The 23,707-nt window shown below is 38.8% G+C and overlaps 2 protein-coding genes across 3 annotated transcripts; both read right to left on the minus strand.

The window, feature by feature from the left end:
- Positions 1-1,102: 1,102 nt before the first annotated feature.
- LOC123520126 lies at positions 1,103-11,386 on the minus strand. 2 transcript variants are annotated; one of them, XM_045282060.1, is made up of 15 exons: positions 11,237-11,386; positions 10,090-10,219; positions 9,605-9,650; positions 9,235-9,414; positions 8,636-8,789; positions 7,932-8,076; positions 7,256-7,794; positions 6,854-6,937; positions 6,561-6,703; positions 6,084-6,222; positions 4,353-4,507; positions 3,828-3,944; positions 3,298-3,379; positions 2,631-2,746; positions 1,103-1,491 (listed from the first exon to the last, which is right to left on the minus strand). In XM_045282060.1, the coding sequence occupies exons 1-15, from the start codon at positions 11,250-11,252 to the stop codon at positions 1,378-1,380; spliced, it is 2,160 nt and encodes a 719-aa protein (XP_045137995.1). In that variant the 5' UTR covers positions 11,253-11,386; the 3' UTR covers positions 1,103-1,377. The 2 variants fall into 2 exon arrangements, with proteins under 2 accessions (XP_045137995.1, XP_045137994.1); XM_045282059.1 differs by having other exon boundaries at positions 2,631-2,749.
- Positions 11,387-13,155: 1,769 nt separating this feature from the next.
- On the minus strand, positions 13,156-22,085 carry LOC123520092 (proteasome subunit alpha type-3-like). The gene is made up of 7 exons (XM_045281983.1): positions 21,948-22,085; positions 21,041-21,123; positions 18,269-18,392; positions 15,275-15,376; positions 14,705-14,848; positions 14,243-14,355; positions 13,156-13,731 (listed from the first exon to the last, which is right to left on the minus strand). Exons 1-7 carry the CDS (start codon positions 21,966-21,968, stop codon positions 13,554-13,556), a joined length of 765 nt encoding a protein of 254 aa, XP_045137918.1. The 5' UTR covers positions 21,969-22,085; the 3' UTR covers positions 13,156-13,553.
- Between the last annotated feature and the right edge of the window lie 1,622 nt (positions 22,086-23,707).

Below are 23,707 nucleotides of genomic sequence, written 5' to 3' on the forward strand. Positions count from 1 at the left end.
GGTAGTGGTCAGGTTTCATCGTCTTGTGTCCTGGATAACACCACCAAAACACGGAAACGTCCCCACACCAGCGTTGCGCAGAGGGATTAGCGGTGGACTGATGATTGTTGTGTGGTTTCCCGTATGCCTACTCTTTTCTGTTTTATCAACAGGCTTCTCTTTCTTACGTTAAAGGAAAAACGAAAGGATAGAGTTTCCTGACTGCCTTTATTTTAATCCAGAATTTAACAATGATAATTACCTATATTTTGATATTAACATGATATTGATAAATGGATGTATTGGTAATCGAAGTAGCTATCTTATCATTATTCAACACAAACAAACATAAGACCGAGACAACAGAGTGAGAAGATCCGATAAAATGAATGTCTGTATCATTTAAGTTGATATTATCGCCTATGTATCTACTCAGAACAAGCAAACTAGTCAGCACACAAAACAGAATAAGATATATAAGCAATGTAGTGTTGTATGGGAGCTACTAATCCGGTAGATGCCACAGATACGATGACTCCATTTTATTCACGGTGTGAATAACAAATTCCTGCTTTTAGGGTTGACATTAGAAAGGAGGTTTCTCTTTTTATGTACACACCCTGGAGGACGATTCAGACAACATTCACGAACCTCTTCCATAGATTCCTTAACTAGAAGTGTTTGGAAAGGACACGACACATTTAATCTACATGAACAATTGTAGTATGTACCTAACCTATCGCTGCACATTGGCACGTTAATTAACAGCGTCACCATCTGGCAAGTCACTTCTTTTTTTTTTCTTTTTTTTTCAAAATTGGCAAAGTTTTGAAAGTCATCAAGCCAGCAAGAAACCCACGGAAACAAAGTTCGATGAAAATAGAAGCGAAAAGCATACACACACACACACACACACACACGCCCGGTAGCTCAGTGGTTAGAGCGCTGGCTTCACAAGCCAGAGGACCGGGGTTCGATTCCCCGGCCGGGTGGAGATATTTGGGTGTGTCTCCTTTCACGTGTAGCCCCTGTTCACCTAGCAGTGAGTAGCTCCGGGATGTAAATCGAGGAGTTGTGACCTTGTCCCGGTGTGTGGTGTGTGTGCCTGGTCTCAGGCCTATCCGAAGATCGGAAATAATGAGCTCTGAGGTCGTTCCGTAGGGTAACGTCTGGCTGTCTCGTCAGAGACTGCAGCAGATCAAACAGTGAAACACAAAGAGAGAGAGAGAGAGAGAGAATTGATAACTACGACAACTGCAACAAGCGGAATTAAGATGCTGCCTACTAAGAATGAACACAACAATATACTTGACAACACTGTACTACCACTGCTTCTATGGACATTGCACATTTGCGGCCAATACAGGTGCTATTACACTGGCTGGTCTAAAAGACTGCCTACCCGCTGCCACCTCGCCCCAGAGTCACCACCAGCGCCTCCAGCAGGTTACCCATCAGTGTGCTGCCTTCGCACTGCCCGGGGCCTTCCATGACAGCCCAAGTGACGCACCCCTGTAGAGGAATGAAATACACACTGCTGAATTAACCTGGAATATGACACCTTTTTTATCACAATCCAGATAATTATTGGTTTTCATGTCACATCTCATTAAAACTTTCTTTAGTAGAATCTTCCTCCTCCTCCAGCGGCCTCGTTGCACAAGGTTTTCTTCTTCTCACTCTTATTCTGTTCAACTCTCTAATGCAAAAATTAGCCAGTACTCTCAATCTGTCATAGCTTTCTCTAGTAAACTCTGGAACTCCCTGCCTACTTCTGCATTTCCATCTTTTTATAATTTGACTTCACTTAAGAGGGGGGGAGGGTTTCCAAGACATTTGTACCTATCTTTTGGCTAACTCTATCGGTACGCAGAGGGGCTGGCACCTAAGTGGGCTTTTTATATTATTTATTTGTTGCCCTTGCCCGGCTTTCCCTCTCTTACATTAAAAAAGACTCATTCTTACTCTTTTCATGAATTAAAATATTCCTTACCTTAATTCTACATGTTACTCTGTGCTTAATTTCGTAAAGTAATTGAATTTTCTAAAGACTTAAACTAACATCCCTCTCCTCTATACAATCAGTAAGATAAAGTCACAAAGACAAGCAAGTGGGATTTATTCCGTCCGATAAGGTTCGAGGATATCACAGGTGACTTGAAATTAATCTAGCTCGTCATGCTCTCAATTCCCTCAGCATCACGGCATCGATTTCATTATATTTCACATGTCATCGGAGGATTCTATCAAGTGAAGGATGATACATTTCGTGACCAAAGCAGTATAAATCATCCACAACTGCTCATACAATATTACCACATCTTATTCACTCCATAATGCCTGTGAAGGGATATGGTGAGGTTTGAAAAATTATGTAGTACTGAAGGAGCTAATATTTCTACTGAGCACTCCATGACTCACAATCATATTCTGAAACACGTGTGTGCTGCACCTCCACTAAATTCAAAGGGCTCCAGTTGAAGTTACACGTGTTTGTAAGGATGTTTTTACTGTTATAGTGACATTAACAATATTTCTACATTATTAACATGAGAAACACTCTTGATAGCCCGCCAAATCATTCCAGTATCCTTTGAGAATAGTCATGATAGGAAAGTGAATCGTTTCAAAATACTGGCCAGTACACTCACCTGCACCAGCGTAATCCACTCAGAGGGCACCGCTATCTCTAGCTCCTCGCCGCGGGACATCAGCAACCCCGCCCGCTCCAGCACCGTCCATACTACCTCCCATAATCCTGCGCCTTCTGCTGGAATAAAAAAAAAAAAAAAAACGTGGCGTGGCAGGAATGTGTGTGTGTGTGTGTGTGTGTGTGTGTGTGTGTGTGTGTGTGTGTGTGTGTGTGTGTGTGTGTGTGTGTGTGTGTTCGCTGCCTGGATCAGGATTACCTGCTCAGTTACTTGACTCTTTTTTCTTGGCATTAATTAAATTCTGGGCAGGGTCCTGATTTTTTTTTTTTTTTTTTTCAGTACATAATTATCTGATCAACAAATTTGGGTTACTTTCGTGTTTCAAATTAAGGTAGTAATCTCATGCAATATACGTATGAGCAGTTGCTTAATTAAAATTCCTCATGCATTTTGGGAACTTACATATACATCTATCTATTTATCCTCTGTCTTGAAGTTTTCATTATGATTTGTCTTGTATTTGCGTGATTTCTATTTCAAATTCGTAACTTTATATAAATCCTAATGTTGGCGTCAAGAAAGAGACTATACCAACTCTGTCACAATCACCTGCAGCAGATACAGGTAGGCATGCAACACCTGCGAGGAAGAGGAATTTGTTAATTACCTGTTCCCATTTCTTCCCTGAAAACTTCCAGCAGGTGATGTAAGTCTGCCTCGAAGCCAGACCCCAGCAGCAGGTGGCGGGCCTAAGGTGCAGAAGGAAGAGAGGAAAAAAGTAAGCAGATTAGAGATTAATAGTGAATGAGATACCTACAAGGTATAAAAAATATATAGTAATTAACTTAATAAGTAGTGGATAACTGAAAACAAACTAATTGGTAACTAATTAATTGAATTACCAGTAAGTAAATACTAATGAAGTAGCTATTTCATAATTCTAATATCAAAGTAAGTTGTTAACTGACTGAGTAACTGCCTGAATCACTAATCAGTAACGAACTAGTAACTAGCAGCAAACCAAACCAACTTACAAATTCACAAATTTATTAATTACTAACTACGTAAAAAACGAACTAACTAAGCTAAACTAGCAAACCTGTCAAAACTTCAATGCAAATCAATGTAAAAAAAAGGATCACAAACAAATACTTCAGATCTGTAGCCTTCTCATCCAAGCAAAGTCTCATCACTAACCTCCTGTAGCAGATTCGCCCAGAGACTCGCCGGAGACTGTCCAAAGAGATCTTGCAAGAACCTGTGTACAGTGGCGTGGTCAGGCACTTCGCCACACAGGTCCGGGCTCTCCATGGCCTGGTGGGGAGGTGGAGGTGTCGTCATATTGAGTCAAAAACACTACTCACCTTCAATTAGGATTAATAAGAAAATAAGTAAAATAAATGAGGAGCAAATGATTGATTAAATGATTTGATAAAACACTCAAAGTACCACCAATGATCTACTGCATCATTAACAGACACTACATTTGTCACAACATCACAGCCCCACCACACCACTGTCTCCACCATCACCACTACCACACTACCCAAACTGAAGCACCACCATATCAACAATATGATATAATCTCCTACACCTCCACCACATTTCTGCAACCACACTAAATCGCCATCAATACATGCCACCAATACATTTCAGCACCGCACCACCACGCTACCCCGTCACCACACATTCACCACTGAGTAGGAGACCAACACAAAGTACCTGAGCAAGGACGGCAACGGCAATATCGTGGAGCTCCTTCATGGTGGCGGTGTCGGCGAGGAAGGTCACAACCAGGCCAGCGGGGATGTGTCGCGCCACCACCCGCACCACCACCTCTCCGGCGTCCTCACCCAGGAACTCATCCACTTTCTTCACTAACAGCATATTTGTGGACGAGAAGAATGACACGATAATATTAATAACGAAATTGATAAACAAATAAATAAAAAGATAAATTTAGAATAATACATTAATAAATGATCTCCTAAATCTGACTCAATGCCCTATCCACTCCTATGCTGATGATACCACCCTGCATTATTCAACAGCGTTCAACAGACGCCCAACCCAACAACAATTAAATGACTCAAGGCGAGATGCTATAGGACGCCTAACTTCTGATCTTTCACTTGTTTCTGATTGGGGCAGAGAAAACCTGGTTTTGTTCAATGCCTCAAAACTCAATTTCTACAACTATCTACTCGACATAACCTTCCAGACAACTATCCTCTCTTCTTCAATAACACTCAACTTCCCTCTCCTCTACATTAAACACACTCGGTCTATCCTTCACTAAAAATCTAAACTGGAAATTTCACATCTCTACTCTTGCTAAATCAGCTTCCAAGAAGTTAGGTGTCCTATGGCGTCTTCGTCCATTTTTCTCTCCTCCCAGCTGCTTGCTCTGTACAAGGGCCTTATCCGCCCGTGTATGGAGTATGGCTCTCATGTCTGGGGGATCCACACACAGCTTTACTAAACAAGGTGGAATCTAAAGCTTTTCGTCTTATCAACTCTTCTCCTCTAACTGACTGTCTTGATTCTTTAAGTCACCGCCGCAATGTTGCATCTTTATCTGTCTTCTACCGCTGTTTTCATGCTGTCTGCTCTTCTGAACTTGCTAACTGCATGCCTTCCCCTCCTGCGGCCTCGCTGCACAAGACTCTCTACTTCTTCTCATCCCTATTCTGTCCATCTTCCTAATGCAAGAGTTAACCAGTATCTTCACTCCTTCATTCCCTACACTGGTAAACTCTGGAACTCTCTACCTGTGTCTGTATTTCCACCTGCCTATGACTTAAACTCTTTCAAAAGAGGAGTGTCAAGACACCTCTTACGTTAACTGGACCCTCCTTTTAGATTTTTTTTGTTTTTTCTCTTTCTACTTTCTTCTTAACAGGGCCTGGCAACCAGCGGGATTTTTTTTTTTCCAACACTTTGTTTGCCCTTGGCCAGTGCCCTTGTAATGTAAAAAAAAAAAAAAAAAAAAACAGAAAGGAATAATATCATAATAGAATGATATTAATCACAATGATGATAAAGTAATATAAATGAATGATTAATAATGATACATTAATACTAAATAGTACAGTAACAGATAATGAAAAAGATGGTGAATATAAAGAAAAAAAAAAGACTCAGGGGCACCAATAAAGAACCAACAAAGAACAAATCGAATTCAGTAATAACAAAAGCTAATTCTTAAAAAAAAGCATACCATAAGAAAACATAGATATCAATAAAAAAACAAATAAAAAGAAACAATAATAATCACCACTACCAAGTTCAACATACTACAAGAAAAAAAGACAAAACAATAAAATCAAGATCAATCAAGTAATATGCATAAAAAAATAGCAAAAATAAAATAACGAGCATCATTCAAAAGTGATCTCATGCACCTTTTCATCCTTTCCTCGCCTTCCTACGCCTATACAAGTCCCGACTCACCCAGCAGTGTGTGGCGATCGGGGCCAAGCGTGAGGGAGGCGGCAAGGGAGGATGCGAGGACCGGCCACTTCAGCCACGCCTTGTAGCTCCACCAGTCACGGAAATCTAGGACCAGCTGCGTGGAGGGGAGCGCCGCCGCCTGGAGGAGGAGGTGAACACAAAAGAAATGCAAGAGAATACAAAGGAGGAACAAGCACTAGTGGGGCTCTGTTAGTTAGTCCTTCCAGTGCTCTTAATGGGGACTTCTTTATCTGGTATACCAGTGTAGTAAGAGAAGGAGGAGGAGGAAGAGAAGGAGGAGGAGGAAGAGGAAGAGGAGGAGGAGGAGGAGGAGGAGGAGGAGGAGGAAGAAAAAGAGGAGTTATTTTTACTCACAAAGAATTCTCATCTAAAATAATAACCCTACATGAAAATTTCCACTGAGCGAGCGAGAGAGAGAGAGAGAGAGAGAGAGAGAGAGAGAGAGATGGAACTTACCTGGTCGAAAGAGAAGCTGAAAGTTTTCTGGTACCACTGCAGGAGAGAGACGCCCCACTCCGCCTTCACCACCATGTTGCCCCACTCCCAGGTGTTCACCACGTACTCCCATCCAGTCCAGTCACCATTGAAACGAAATATTTCTAGAATTCCATGTGGTAAAAAAGAAAAGTATTGCAAGATTTATTTTTTTGGTACTCTCTCTCTCTCTCTCTCTCTCTCTCTCTCTCTCTCTCTCTCTCTCTCTCTCTCTCTCTCTCTCTCATTATGAACTTTCGCTACGGTTCACTCACGGTTCAAGTTCCAGCTAAGGCGAGGACAGAATGCTAGGTGTGTGCGCAGCAGAATCCGGATCCAGTGTCCTCCGTCAGGTGAGACTGTGCATGGGGTGGAGGGAGACACAGGGGAGCGTCGTGAAGTAATACAGGTAAGTATGCATCTCAATTACACTACTGTGGCACTGGAGAAATAGCGACGTCACAAACATAATATCAGAGTAGTATTATCCAAATATTTATGATGTCAAGAGGTACAAAATGCAGCTTTTTATATTATGAATTCTTATTTTCAAGATATCATGCATGTATTTAAAGAAAAAAACGAATAAAAGTAATTACTGACATTATAAGAAACGTATTAATATATCTTGTCTCAATAGCCAAATTTCGTTCGACATGAAGTGTGGACGTATTTACCGAAAGTTTTCATGTTGGAAGAAAGGCTGAGAACCCTGGAAGTTATTTTTTGTGCAATCTCTTGAACAGCTTCGCTCGATATCGACTCGTTTGGTCCATCACACTCCGCCTCCTTGGAACATTTTTCTTCAATATTTACCATTACAGAATCAGGGTAATTTTGTTTCAAGTCTTCCGATTTATGACCTCGACCATTGCAAACTTCATTCTGGTCTGCTGTCCATTCTTTTCTTAAATCTGATTCGCAATCACTGTAGAAGTTGTGCGGCGATTTCTCATGTGGTTTCTTGACACCGCCGTCCCCACAACCTTGAGCGTCACAGCTGCAGCCAGCCTCACCGCTGTCATCCATGGCTGGAGTCTCCTCGCCCTGCTTCTCCTGCTCGAAGTGAACGAAGTCTAACGAGACATCAGATTTGGTAGACCTGACTTCTCCATTAACTTGCCGATATTGCTTGCCCTGGTTTTTCCAGAGCTTCGTCTCCCACTCAAGGGCCGCAGAGATAACTGGCACATGTAGGCTCACCTGCCAGTGTTCCCTGAAAGTTAAGAAAAGACTCATGGATATAGATAATTGTCTCATGTAATTTATCAGTGATCGAAAAGACATGTACAGAAAACTTTTCTCAAAACAAAAGAAGCATTGATATCTTCAAACATAGAATTGCAAACCTACTGAGTGTATGGCGTGAAGGTGAGATTCAGAAGACCCCGACGCTCCCCCGCCACCAGTGAGTCCATGAATATGCCAAAGATGGATTCATAGAAGTGAGTGCGCACCTCCACGCCCCGTCCTGATTCGGTTCGGGCTGCGTCTTGCTCTATACCGCGTGTAAACAATCCTTTCAATTCGGTGCCTCAAGTTATATCAGAGACTCCTTTATAGAGGAATCTAAGGTTATGTATTTAAAAAAGAAAAATTACTACACAGTTTGTAACAATGCCTTTCACATTCTATACCTTTTTTACTTCTTCCTTTTTTTTTTTTCCATCCAAGCATTGCACTTAACCTAAAAAAGATCTCAAACAACGATCATATCTTGCCCAGTGCTATTTGATTTTAATTTGAGATACTGAAAGGAAATGAGGTTTGCAGACAATCTAAAATCCCAAGTATCACACTGATAATAATGATGATGATGATAATGACAATGATAATAATAATGATAACAACAACAACAACAATAATAATAATAATAATAATAATAATAATAATAATAATAATAGTAACAATAATAATAATAATAATAATAACAATAATAATAATAATAATAACAATAATGATAACAATAATAACAATTCCTTGTTTAATAAAAATGTATACATACACTCAAGACATTGCACGGCCAGTCACTTCCACACACACAGACACACACACACCTTTGTCAGGCTGAGGCGGTGAGGAGTGCCCACTGGAGGCCTTAACACGCTCCTCTCCCCCGCCTCTCAGCCACAGCCGCCACCACTGCTCCGCCTGCCCCTTATGTCCGCTGGCCAGGCTAAGGTTGGTCCTGGGAGCCGTTATGACCAGCATCTACAGAAGATAAATAATGGAACCTCCTCCCTTATTTCACAGTCGTATGGCAAGAGTTTTGGATGTTTTCTTAATAGGAATAATGAAGCAATGGTAGCATGTAATAGATAACAATAATAATGAGATGATGTTAAAGATTAGATTTTTTTCTTCTATGGTATTTTAGAAACAGATATTATAAGGAAATATTGGTAATTATATTCTTTTTGTGTGTGTCTCCCTCTCGCATGAATATTAAAAGAACGTAATGAATGAATATATAATCAAACTACAAAATAAGATAAATACACGAAGACGAGGCAACAAATCAAAACTAAACAGAACATAGATGAAAAAATAAGTAAATAAGTACAAAAAATACAAAGAGTATAGACAATAGATAAATAAACGTAAATAAAATATATGATAAGGAAGTGTAAAAAGTAAACAAATAACGCTCTCTCACCTCCTCTTCCTCGGGACGCCATGCTACACCCAGTAACTCCTCCACTGACCCAACGCCCTCCACACGCCGGTCCCTCAGCGCCACCACCTTCAGCGCATCACCTGTATAGCCACCTGTCACCTGAAGGACGCGACCTGAGTAATTACCTGTGACCTTGCACCCACAGCTGGTCAGGTCAGTCTGTGAACAATAACATCTTACATAAGGCGTGTGTGTGTGTGTGTGTGTGTGTGTGTGTGTGTGTGTTCCATTCATTCCAGCAGATGTTCAGTTTTAGTCTTAGATTCAAAGAAACGTTATTTTAGTTTAGTGAGTTTATTTATAATTGTCCTTACTATCAAGACACGTTATAGATTATGTAGCCACATACCTGCAGAGCCACAGTGAGGGACCGGGTGGAGGGAGGGGACCCCACTCTGAAATATACGAAAAGCTGAAGCTTCAATGCAATCTCTCTCTCTCTCTCTCTCTCTCTCTCTCTCTCTCTCTAATACACAGTTCACTTACAGTTATGATTTCTATCCTGACCAAATCAATCAAATGACATGACACTGTAGTAATCTCACCAAATAGTGTCATTATACTGATTACAGATGAATAACAGACTCCAACAGCTGTTATTGTCAGGTTACAGGTATGTTATTTAGGGTAGTGGTTCCTAATTTCTCTCAAGTTCATGCATCTTTCCGAGAGCTTTTGAGAAATTTATGCATGTATGTGCTGTATCTAACTTAGGATGATTAATCAAAAGAAAATTTCACTTTTTTCCTAACTTTAAGACAGAAAAATATACGAATGAAAGTATTTACCTCTCTTTTTATCTATTTACCTTCGGTGCAGCGTATTGAGTGTTACCTGAGAAATGTCTGAGTGGAGTCATCAGTTCGTCTTATCGTGTAGGCGGTGGCCAGGCGGGAGGATGCTGCTGAGGTCTGCTGACTGTGTGCAGGAATCCCCGCCACTGTTACCAGCATCAACACCGCACCTAGGGTAAGGAAAAGATGGTTGAATGATTGATTCATGACAATGCACATTTCATTATTCATGTAGATTATCTTTGAAATGACAAGTACAATAATTTCAAATTAGTGTACTCCCTTAGGTAGACTATTTATAGCATTAAGTTCGATATTTACATAACTTTAGGCCTACCACTTTCGACGTAATCGCAAAATAGTTGCTTCTGAAAGTTTGTAATTTGCGTATAGTGTACAATAATCATGCACTAGTTGCTTTGGGTAAATTATTTGTTATAATGGCTAATATAATACTGCAATTACAGACTAGTCTCTCATTAAGGCTTCCATGCACTAGCACGAATAAGCTCACTCACTTATGAAACTTCAATCCCATGTTATCGCAGATCGAAGCTTTATTACTTGAAGAGAGTATCCATACTTTCCCAGTCTTGGAGCTAACCAGGGTGTCTCATGCTTTTCTATGATTGAATAACATCACGCTGGTGGTGCTTCCCCGCATTCCACTTTCCCTTATATATCCAAAGCCACGCAGTAATTTCAAAATACATATTAGAATATTTTCGTGAACGACGAGACTGTGACTGTTTGAAATTGTTTGGATTTCTCATTTACTTGAATCGCTAATGTTAAAGTGGAGTGTGGATATTGTGAAAGAACAAAAGAATGTGCCCTTGCTCAATGGTGAGCCATGTGGGGGTAGCTGGCAGCTCGGGCCTTCCCTCCTCCCCTCCCTTCTTCTACTAGTCTCCACCTCACGTAGCCACAGCAGCAGAGTGTGAGACGGGAGTGTTCATGTTTTAAACCACAATAGTTTTAAAACATATTTTCAAAATGAATCATATTGTTTCCCGTAAAGTTAAAGAGTAACTTATAATTACATTAAACAAATAATGTGTTCATTAATGAAACTTAGTATCCCCATCTCACACACACACATACACACACATACGGTTGCCAACTTGCCAACATATCTAAGGAAGAATACTTGATCTCTTCATATCACCTCCACTGAATCTACTCACCAACACTCCAGCACATGTTCCTCGCTGGGCACCGCCCAGACGGATCACCGGGCAGAGTTGGTATCCCTCAGGCCTGGCACACACTAGCGTTCACTGGGGCTGAGCTCTTCTTACTAACCCTGCCATGACCCTCATGCATATCGCCTGTCACCACGTCCTCCCCCCCCCATCCCCCAACCATTCTTGTTGGGTAAGGGCACACGACACAAGAATAGCAGAGAGATGGAATATCGGGGCCCTTGTAAGGTCCTGCACTGAGACCGAGAAATGGAAAGTCATCATGAACTAGTGGGTTTATTTACTTATCTATTCATCTATTGTTATTACTATTATTAGGTATTATTATCATTTCGAGAGATGGAAAACCGTATGGGTGGCTAAAGCCTCAATGTGTAAGAATGTGAAGCTAAGAATTTTAACCTGTCCTGTTTTTTTTTTTTTTTTTCTTCTTTCAGTTCATGGATCATCATAGTCACTCTTCTTTACATAGCCAGAATCGTGCACTGTTATATAAGTGAGGCCTTATTAAACAGTAAATGGAACTAAGATTTGTTCTAGAGCAAACTTAGAATAACTTAAACACGATTCAGCAGCTCAGTGACCCAGGACTGAGTCCCACGTGTCACTAATAGACTGCGAGATTACTTCCACACACCAGCGAAGAGTGAACAACTCTGTAAATTATTATTTTTTTCTTGAACCTTTGAAACAGTTATTCTTTATTAAATGAACTCATTACTAAGGAAACTGCAGTGCCATGACTTGAAGCTGTCTGTGGTGATCTTAGTTTTTACAAATCTAAGATGGCCGCCATTCCCGTGATGCTGACGCTGAGCCTGAAAAGTAACCAACGTAGAGGAGAAACCTTAACAGTGATTCAAAACGTGGAAGAAACGAAGATGTAAATGTTTACCATTGAAGCGTTACATGCGCCATCTGCTTACCACGTCATTAATCAATATTCATCTGACTGAATTTTTGCCGTAATATAAATAATGCAGGACGAGAAAATTGAGAAGAACAAGCTACGACGCCAATAGACCTACATGAGACAATTTATGTATAAATCATACACACACCAATTAATTTCCAATTATCATTGTCTTCTTCTTAAGGCCTTATCAAGTCTGTACACATGTGCTTACTCTCCTTATGCTGCTGCACTTTCTTCCTTTTCTTGAACCCATACCTAACTGTTATGACAACACACCAACTCTAAACAAATTTTCCACACGGTGTCCTCTCTTTTCATCCTTCACCTTTCATTTGTATATATATATATATATATATATATATATATATATATATATATATATATATATATATATATATATATATATATATATATATATATATATTCGCTCCTTTGCCAGAAGAGTGGCATAACTCAAGAAATGGGTTTTTTGAGTTATTAGTATGAACAGATAGCCGACCTTTTGTTTAATTTGTGGTAAAAATGTCATATCTCAATCTGCAATAGTAACCGCTAGAGGGCATGAGATGTCAGTTTTATCAATAGACAAAATGTAGAGTTTTAAACTTTAAATTGCTTCTCCTGAAAAATCACAATTTTTGAGTTGTGTCATTCTTCTGGCAAAGGAGCGATATATATATATATATATATATATATATATATATATATATATATATATATATATATATATATATATATATATATATATATATATATATACTGTATAGCATTCCCTTTTCAATGTCTTGATCAACAATCTGGATTCTGAGAAAGCACTCTGGAATACAAAGTTTTATCCACAGTTTGTCATGCTCCTAGAACTCAGGCTTTGCTAACCTTTCTTTTGTTTTGATTAAAATGTTATGAACATGTAAATGTCCAATGCTTTTCCTATCTATTCTATTTATTCATTTTCAAAATTAGTGTTTGACAAAAGAAAACTATGTTTTCAAAAGGAGCTTTAATATTTTGTAACAATAGTTTTCTGGATGTATTACACCATACAAAAGTCATGTAGTTCATGTGATGGACATAATATAATGACTTCCTTTCTCTCAGCTGTTTTACATTCCAAAGTGCAATAAACATTTTCATCTCTGTTTTGAATAATCAAAGTTCCCAATATCAACTGTCATCACATGGCATAGTTATACTCAGTGCCTCAAAGGACCATTCTATTAATCAGAACAACCACTTCCTAAAGCCACAGTGTTACACTGTAAGAGACACTGAAGCACACAATGATTTCTTACTAAGCATGGCAACACATATAATAAAAAGTAGCCGCAGTTCATTCAGTTGAAGCCATGAATCTTATTAAAAAAAGTTAATTTGTACACCACTTTACATCTCCTCATCCTCATCAGAGGAGTCCTCCTCAAGAGCAGCCTTAGCATACCGCTCCGCCTCCTTGTAAAGGGCATCAGGGACAAACTGATGGCGGCCTCCAGACTCCTCACATACCCATGATAGTTCCATTTCAAACATTTTGTCCTTTACTTCATCATGGACAAGGTAAATACTGGAAAAGAAAAAAGAAAAATATATTATATATGCATATTTACAGTATGACACAAGAAAAGTTTAATAAGACTTAAAATTGTTAAAAAATATTTCTTGCACACAACAACTGAGATTCATAAATGAACACTACATGTTTAGGGATGAGTGACATTTCACAAATGAACCCCAAAAATACTTTTCCCTGCCAGTTATTTCTAACAGCCAAAAAATCACGGAGCCCAGTTGGCTGGTATAATACAAACTACATTGACACAGTTTGATTTAGACAACAAAATTTCTTTAATATTTCAAATTCTTAAAAGGGAAAAGTTGTGAAGTCATCTTTATACCAGGAGTCATAACTACATAATGACTGTTTTGATCACAACAGTTTCAATATCATTATACAGTACACCCTGAACCTTGTATTTCATCCTTAAATATACTTTCCATAAAACTACTCTAACAGCCTTGTGCTCTCGTTTAAATCAAATGTCAACTTATCAATGACAATATTCATGGATACTTACATTTTGGCAGCTTCCTTGACAAGTTCTTTGCAAGTCACGTCCTTCAATTTCAATTTCTCAATTTCCGTTTTTGCATTCTGCTTAGCTTTGCCAATTGCACATCCCCAATATCCCTGAAATAAATGCACACAACAATATTAAGGAATATATCTTTATGAAAGAAAATGTTTAAAACTATTGAAAGACAGTTTTATCTTGGAAAGCAGCAAATAGCTGACATTTCTCAAAGTCTTAATCAGCCTATCAGCCTATTTACATAATATGAGATATAACATGAATAATACTTTTATCTATGATAAATGTAATATGAGTATAGAAACAAGATATTTGTGTGGAGATAAGTTCAACATGTTTAGCAACATATTCTGAACTGTAATCACAGCTACAAGAAAGCCAGTGTGTATTACAAAGACTGATATGTAAAAGAAAAGATCCTTGAACAAACATAAAACTTTAACATACATGGCACATTCCAGAGGGATCAATTAAGTACATCTGTGGTCCATCTTCATCATAAACTCCAATCATGATAGAGCAGCCGAACGGCCTCACAGCAGAGTAGAGGGTGTACGCATGGTGGTACGAGCTGATTCGCTCCGCCAGGAACTGTAGATCGACAGACAAATGAGCACTTAATTCTTGCCTACTACTCTACTTTCACATTTTGTGAGAGGACACTATAAATTAATTTGTGTCTTTAAGTAACTGGATGATTAATCTTCTATATGTAGCAAGATCATATTTCCATTTAAAACAATCCCTAGAAATCATGTTTTTCACAATAATAGTGTCCTCATTGAAGTATTAAAACACCTTAAAGCATCCACAAACATGGCACATAATATAACATTGCATCAAATCCTAAAAATACTCATAATTCTGGTAAGTAAAGAGGACGCTATATATATCTGTATATGATAGAAAATAAAATAAATATATAAGATAAAAATATATAAAAAATTTATAATACTTCTCTCACTTAGATACATTAAACAAAACAGTAGTACAACAAACAATATGTCACTAATATACCTTACAAGGGATGGGCCTTCCATACTCAGCTCGATAATTAGCTGCTTCTGCCCGTCCCACATCGACAACTGCTCGGGCATCTGCTAACAGCCCAGCTGAAGCCTGAAAGACAACAGTAAGAACAATGAATAATTACAAAATTATAAAAATCAATCAAGATACACGGATCTTTTGTAGGTTATTGTAATGGTTTATTTTCCATGACATGGAATTCCTAATCAAAATTATATGCATCTTTGAAGTTACACTATGTTCTACATTTTTGGATGCCTCACTTCTATCAAGGTCTCCTTTAATGTAGTTAAACTAGATGTGAAGCTATCAATTGTCTTGAAACTATTGTAACTAATATTATTATATCATTTTATAATTATTTACTTTTATTTATCTATTGAGATGGGAGAGTACTTTCTCTTCTCCAAGGGGAACTAAGTTACTAAAGTGGTGCTGATGGATGTGAATATGAGTTCCATGCCCTGTCTTAGATACCAACTTTTAGGGGAAGTTAGCATTGATATATACATACAGGTAACTCTCGATTTATGCGATAGATGCGTTCCAAGAGGCATCGCGTATATCATAATTCATGTAAAACAAACATGTAATTCTCATAAGAAACAATAGATAATATGTGGACCAAAAAAATTTGTACAAAATACTCTATTTATTTGGCTAAATTAACATGTTTTTGTTATTTACCATTCTAAACACTAGAAGTGTATTTAAAGTAAAGGGAAAAGCAAGAAATAATGAGAAAGCAAAAAATAATAAGAGAAAACAACAAAACAAAGAATACGTAAACACAACACTCACTGCGTCACTGCCTTCACCACTCACACCACAGTCAGTCACCATCTTCCTCTGAGCTTTTTTTACCACCTTATCAAAAATCCACTTATCAAAAATAACCCCCCATGCAGAAGATGAAGGACGTTTTGGGGCCATCTTGGTGAATTATAGGCAGACTGAAGAGATTCCGTCTGTACTCAGTGCTGGCAGACTGCAAATGAGGCACGAGAAGAGCGGAGCTCCCACCTATCGGCCAGCTGTGGAACTCTCTGGCGTGCAGTTTGAAATTGCATCTGGCCCTTAGTTTGAAAATGTGGTTGGGCCAGATCATGTATAAGCAAACCGATCGCGCAAATTGAATTAATTATAATATTTTTTTGGTTGCGTTATAACAAAAACGTGTAAATCAAACACGCGTAAATCTAGTTACCTGTACACACACACACACACACACACACACATATATATATATATATATATATATATATACAGTAAGCCCCCGAATTTAGTGAAATCCAGCTTAGTGAAACCCTTATTTAGCGACTGTCTGGAAAAAGGCCAAGCCCTCAAGTTTAGTGATTTTCTCTCATATTCAGCGAATGTACCGCGCTACACTGTCCCGCCTCCCGCTCACTCTGAGCCAATTGCGTGTCTGTTTGGCCATGACATCAGCCCCAAAGTGCCTCCGGCATTCCCACTCGACACTTGAGCTATTGTGTGTGTTAATCCACCGTGTGAACTCATTTTTTGTGCTCCCATCCTCGCTGTTTAGCGAGTTTCGCTATCACCATGGCCTCCACTAGTGGTTCGGGGGGTGCTGATTCTCGTGAAGGTGGCAATGTTGCAGCTGTAAATGGGGACTCAAAATGGGGACTTTGGGCGGACGAAAGAAAGTGTATTTAAAGTAAAGGGAAAAGCAAGAAATAATGAGAAAGCAAAAAATAATAAGAGAAAACAACAAAACAAAGAATACGTAAACACAACAGTCACTGCGTCACTGCCTTCACCACTCACACCACAATCAGTCACCATCTTCCTCTGAGCTTTTTTTACCACCTTATCAAAAATCCACTTATCAAAAATAACCCCCCATGCAGAAGATGAAGGACGTTTTGGGGCCATCTTGGTGAATTATAGGCAGACTGAAGAGATTCCGTCTGTACTCAGTGCTGGCAGACTGCAAATGAGGCACGAGAAGAGCGGAGCTCCCACCTATCGGCCAGCTGTGGAACTCTCTGGCGTGCAGTTTGAAATTGCATCTGGCCCTTAGTTTGAAAATGTGGTTGGGCCAGATCATGTATAAGCAAACCGATCGCGCAAATTGAATTAATTATAATATTTTTTTGGTTGCGTTATAACAAAAACGTGTAAATCAAACACGCGTAAATCGAGAGTTACCTGTACACACACACACACACACACACACACACACACACACACATATATATATATATATATATATATATATATATATATATATATATATATATATATATATATATATACAGTAAGCCCCCGAATTTAGTGAAATCCAGCTTAGTGAAACCCTTATTTAGCGACTGTCTGGAAAAAGGCCAAGCCCTCAAGTTTAGTGATTTTCTCTCATATTCAGCGAATGTACCGCGCTACACTGTCCTGCCTCCCGCTCACTCTGAGCCAATTGCGTGTCTGTTTGGCCATGACATCAGCCCCAAAGTGCCTCCGGCATTTCCACTCGACACTTGAGCTATTGTGTGTGTTAATCCAGCGTGTGAACTCATTTTTTGTGCTCCCATCCTCGCTGTTTAGCGAGTTTCGCTATCACCATGGCCTCCACTAGTGGTTCGGGGGGTGCTGATTCTCGTGAATGTGGCAATGTTGCAGCTGTAAATGGGGACTCAAAATGGGGACTTTGGGCGGATGAAAGACTGATCGGTATTTTTCCCTACTTTAAGTAGTATTCAAATTTAGCGAAATTCCAATTTAGCGATGGTTTCGGCAGACTAATAGGTTCACTAAATGTGGGAGCTTACTGTATATATATATATATATATATATATATATGAATCCATCTATCAATTTCATTCTATTTGTCCATATATATGTGATAATTTCATACTACCTGTAAGAATGTAATACAAAACAAAAGATGTGACTTCTCAAAGCTGACAAATATCCCTAGAAATCATGTTTTTCACAATTATTTAGACTTTAATAAGTCCTTACCAGGCCTGCGTGTGTGTCAATAGTAAAAATTCGCTTGTTGGCCCCTCGTTCATACAGCTTTGATGTGATGATTTTCTCGACAGCAAACACAACACCATCTTTGCATCTCAGGCCAATGGCTGTCCTGTACAAGAAGAAACAAATAATTAAACATGTACTTAATTATGTAAAGTAATACTAATACATATCAGAAATAATAAACAAATTAACAGAAAGATTCATCAATATAGCTATTCAGTATATTGTATTATATCATTTACTATCTAACATGTAAGGAAAGGAATGGCTAACTTATAAATCAATAATGAAATATAGTAAACCATTAATAAATACAAGGATAAAATGAAATTAACTAAGCTTAAAGTTCAACAAATCTGAAATGTCTGAGCCATCTGATGGTAATTTTAATAAATGGCACTTATAATTATTATGGTAGCCCACTGTATAAATGTAGAATGAACTAAGGTTTATGTGTCAGTGAACAACAGTTCATATTTCATGAAAACATTTTTTTCCAGCTATCACACATGTGATGGTGGTGGACTCATGAGATAGGTAGCCAGATCAGAGAGAAGAAGAGGGCATACAGAGAGTTGCAGAAAAGTGGGAAGATGTAGATTTGATTAGGTACAGACAGGTCAGAGATGATTTGAGTAAGGTTATAAAAAAAAGTAAAAGGCAGGCAGAGATAAAACTAGCTAGAGCTGGGAGTAAAGATCCCAAAAAATTATATAGTTATTACAAGGTCAGTGATAGAAGAAATAAGGATAGGATTGGACCACTCAGAAAAGATGGTGTAGTAGTGGATCAAAATGAAGACATAGTAGAATTATTGAATGAACAATTTTCTTCAGTATTTACTAGGAAAGAATAGGAAATCCTGTTACAAACAGTGCGACGAGTAGTTTAAGAGCTTTAGAAAATATTGATATAAAACCGGGAATTATTAGGAAATTTATTCTTGAACTAGACGATAGGAAAGCTAGTGGTCCTGATGAGCTACATGCCAGAGTACTTAGGGAGGGTGTAGACAGTATTTCTGAAGCACTTAAGTTAATCTTTGAAAGATCACTTAGGTTTGCTGAGATACCTCAGGACTGGAAGTTAGCTAATGTTACTCCAATATTTAAAAAGGTAGGAAGGATGATGCGAATAATTATAGACCGATCAGTTTAACTAGTATAGTATGTAAGATACTAGAGAAAATCATTAAGGGTAGTATTTGGGAGCATTTAAATGAGAATAGATTAATTAGAGATACCCAACATGGCTTTAGATCAGGGAGGTCCTGTCTTACAAATTTGCTCGATATCTTAGAATATATTACCAAGGAGTTAGATGATGGAAATAGCATAGATGTTATATATCTAGATTTTAGCAAGGCGTTTGATAAGGTACCGCATAGGAGGCTAGTGTACAAATTGAGACTACATGGGATAGGGGTAGGTTAGTTGATTGGATTAGTGAATGGCTTTCTGATAGGAAACAGAGAGTAGTATTAAATGGGGCAATGTCTGAGTGGAAGGAAGTGGTTAGTGGGTACCCCAAGGATCAGTGCTAGGACCTCTTCTTTTCTTGGTGTACATTAACGATTTAGATATAGGAATTAGTAGCAAAGTATCAAAGTTTGCAGATGATACTAAGATAGCATGTGCAGTACAGGGTGAAAAGGACAATTACAGAATACAACGAGACCTGGACAGGCTGATAGCATGGGCAGACAGGTGGCAGATGGAGTTTAATTCTAAAAAGTGTCAGGTTATGCATTTAGGTAAAGACAACACAAACTTTAACTATGAGATGGAGGGATGTTGGCTAGAGGCAGTAGAGGAAGGAAAGGATTTAGGAGTAGTGATAGACAGGACTATGAAATTTTCAAAGCAATGTTTAGAAGCAAGAAATAGGGCAAATAGGATCCTGGGTTTTATAAATAGAAATGTTAGTTATAAAAGTAAGGAAGTGGTGCGTAGCTTATATAATTCCTATGTTAGGCCCCATTTAGAGTATTGCATACAGGCCTGGTCACCCCACTATAGGCAGGATATCAACATGTTAGAAGCAGTTCAGAGAAGAGCAACTAGGATGATACCAGCATTAAAGCGCCTGGAGTATAGAGATAGATTAAAGGAATTAAACATGTTTTCATTTGAGAGGAGATGTATAAGAGGGATATGATAGAGTTATTTAAAATGTTCTCAGATACAAACTACATAGATGTGAGATCTTTCTTTACCTTAGAGGAGGGAAGTAGGACTAGAAATCATGGCAGGAAGATTAGAAAGCAAGGCTGCAGGTTAGATATAAGAAAATATTTCTTTAGTCATAGGGTGGTAGACTTCTGGAATGCATTGCCAGAGACGGTTGTAAATAGCACTAGTTTGACAATGTTTAAAAACAGATTAGATAAGCACTTAAATTTATTAGATTTATAATTATGTATAGCACTGCATGATAGTTTTTATAAGAAATTTACTATAGTTAAACAAGACATGATCCCCATGTATGGGGATTACAGATTGTAGAGGAATTCGCTGCAGGACTTAGCCCCGTTAATGGGCCAAATATTTAGAATTAGTATATAATGTATTGTGTACTTGTAAGTGTATCTTTAAGTACTGATGACGAGGTCGCTGTGCGACTGATACAGGATAACCTAGATGGGCCCTGGTGGCCCTTTGTTATCCTATTATTTATGTTATGTTAAATGCTTATGATGAACTACTACTTGGCTATGTCACAAACAGCACAGTTTCACACTGATGTCCCACTTACCCACTATTCTCCACAGCCTTTTGGGCATATTCAACCTGGAACACACGTCCATCAGGCGAGAATTGTGACGCTGACAGGTCGTACTGTAACAGAAAAGAATAACTCCAAATTAGAGCCTTGCCAAAACTACATTTCAAGGTCTTACTCTATTCTGATCATTTACACCATGGAAAATACTTGTTTTGTTTCATCCCATACAATGACCCTGTATTCCCATAGATCTCCAAGCTTATCGTGGGATGAGAGTTGGTGGCATTTTACCGAGACTTTATAGAATCATATTATATAAATACATTATGTTTTGTGAAGTTGAAGAAATCCGATGAAATATAAGATGCCAGAGTTATACTGAACCTTTACTAAACTTTAGGGTAAAGGTTCAGTATAACTCTGCCTCCTTATTCTTCTATTATTTCCCTTCCACATCTCCACAAAACTCACTGTATACACATCATATAATAATATAAAGTGACGAAAAATGTCACTAACTCTTGATGCTACAAGTGACTCAGGATTTTACTCAAGGCAGGCTTTTAGTATCTACCCCCAAGCCAGACCTGTAGACACTAATTTAATATACTGTCATAATAATCAATAACAATCAACTCAACCTATAGAGACTGCATACAAGTGATGAAAGGCAATTGGCTACCCATCAAAACCTCAGAACACAGCTTGAATAACCCACCCATATTTCCCAGCATTTTTACACAATTCACGTGTTATATAGCCTTTAGTATTAGCCAGTGGGACTCGACGAGAATATCATTACCCTACATTCTACAAGTTGCCTGTAAACAGTAATACAATCTCAGCAAACAGTGGTGTTGGGGCCAGCAGGCTCATTCCACCGCCACACCAGTCCTGGGCTCATTTCTATCTACAGGCTTGGCTATTTATCACTCACCCCGGTACCAATTGAGCTCATGGTGTCCCTCTTTCACAGCAATCCGTCAGAAAACAAGTACCGCTGGAGTAAACAATCCGCAGAATGGTCCCGGTGTTGTCACTCTGCAGACCGTCGACCTGATGGCAGCGTTTTCGTCAATCCTTTATTTCTAATTTTATGTTGATTATTTTGAAGGCATTCTGATGGACTTTTTTGGTTGCTGGTATTATATAGATTATATAGTGGTGTATTTATAATAAACATGAGATTTATAATGAGTTAGTATAAAATTATTTGAGTGTATAGTCGACGTTTCCAGTATTTTTATTTGTTTATTTATTTATTTTAATTTTTAGCCCATACAGTCGCTATATACTGAGATGTATATACTGCAAGTTGATGTAATTCCTTTTTTAATCGACGATAAAACTAGTATTTCAGTTCATTTCACTGTGCCTACCTATAAGTTATTGTCATATTCCAATACATGACTGTATTGGTGTAAGGAGAGAGAGAGAGAGAGAGAGAGAGAGAGAGAGAGAGAGAGAGAGAGAGAGAGAGAGAGAGAATGAATAAGAGTAAAATAGAAAAGGAGAGAGACATAGCAAGAAGAAAAAAAGGAAGAAAGAGTAAAGAGAACAACATCAATAGTGTTAGAAGGAAAAGAAAAAAAAGTAAATAAAAGAAGTCTGTATGCATGTATATGCCTATACCAACATACACATTCACACCAGGCTTGGTTTCAAATATTCTTTTTTGTACTCGAGTGCGATCACGATTACATATGGTGACATCACGAATCCAAGTACTAAATATAAGTACGAGTTTTCAGTTTTGTAACTTAACTGAAGTCCAAATACTTTGGTACTGTACTTGAATCAAAGCACAGGTATCTATCTTACTGATTTAACTTTTTGTTCATCAGCATAGTGTGTGTGTGTGTGTGTGTGTAATTCACTGTTTGATCTGCTGCAGTCTCTGACGAGACAGCCAGACGTTATCCTACGGAACGAGCTCAGAGCTCATTATTTCCGATCTTCGGATAGGCCTGAGACCAGGCACACACCACACACCGGGACAACAAGGTCACAACTCCTCGATTTACATCCCGTACCTACTCACTGCTAGGTGAACAGGGGCTACACGTGAAAGGAGACACACCCAAATATCTCCACCCGGCCGGGGAATCGAACCCCGGTCATCTGGCTTGTGAAGCCAGCGCTCTAACCACTGAGCTACCGGGTCGTGTGTGTGTGTGTGTGTGTGTGTGTGTGTGTGTACAATATATACAGTGCACCTCACCCATACTGATTGCCAATTTCAGGCACCACACAAAAACTTATCGTTTGTTGTTGTTGTTGTTGTATTGCACTCGATAGTGCTCGAAAGTACTCGCAGAAACCTCTAATACCTGGAGTCTGAGTATGAATACAAGTACGTGCAATTAGGTACTATGAAAATGTCAAAACCGAGTACAAGAATGAGTACAAATACATTATAATGGCCACTTGAGTAGAAGTATGAGTACGAGTTCATGCACTGTACTTTGAAGCAGAACTGACACACACACACACACACACACACACACACACACAGAGAGAGAGAGAGAGAGAGAGAGAGAGAGAGAGAGAGAGAGAGAGAGAGAGAGAGAGAGAGAGAGAGAGAGTGCTGGGTGACCTGACAGACAGTGGTTGCGTGTGATCTGACATTCAAAATTTCCCACGGCGATCAACCACGATGCAGGTGTTCCCTCATGGAGATCAGGTCAACTATAGCTG

Source organism: Portunus trituberculatus, chromosome 46 (genome assembly GCF_017591435.1).
Source record: "Portunus trituberculatus isolate SZX2019 chromosome 46, ASM1759143v1, whole genome shotgun sequence".
In the NCBI taxonomy this organism is placed as follows: domain Eukaryota; kingdom Metazoa; phylum Arthropoda; class Malacostraca; order Decapoda; family Portunidae; genus Portunus; species Portunus trituberculatus.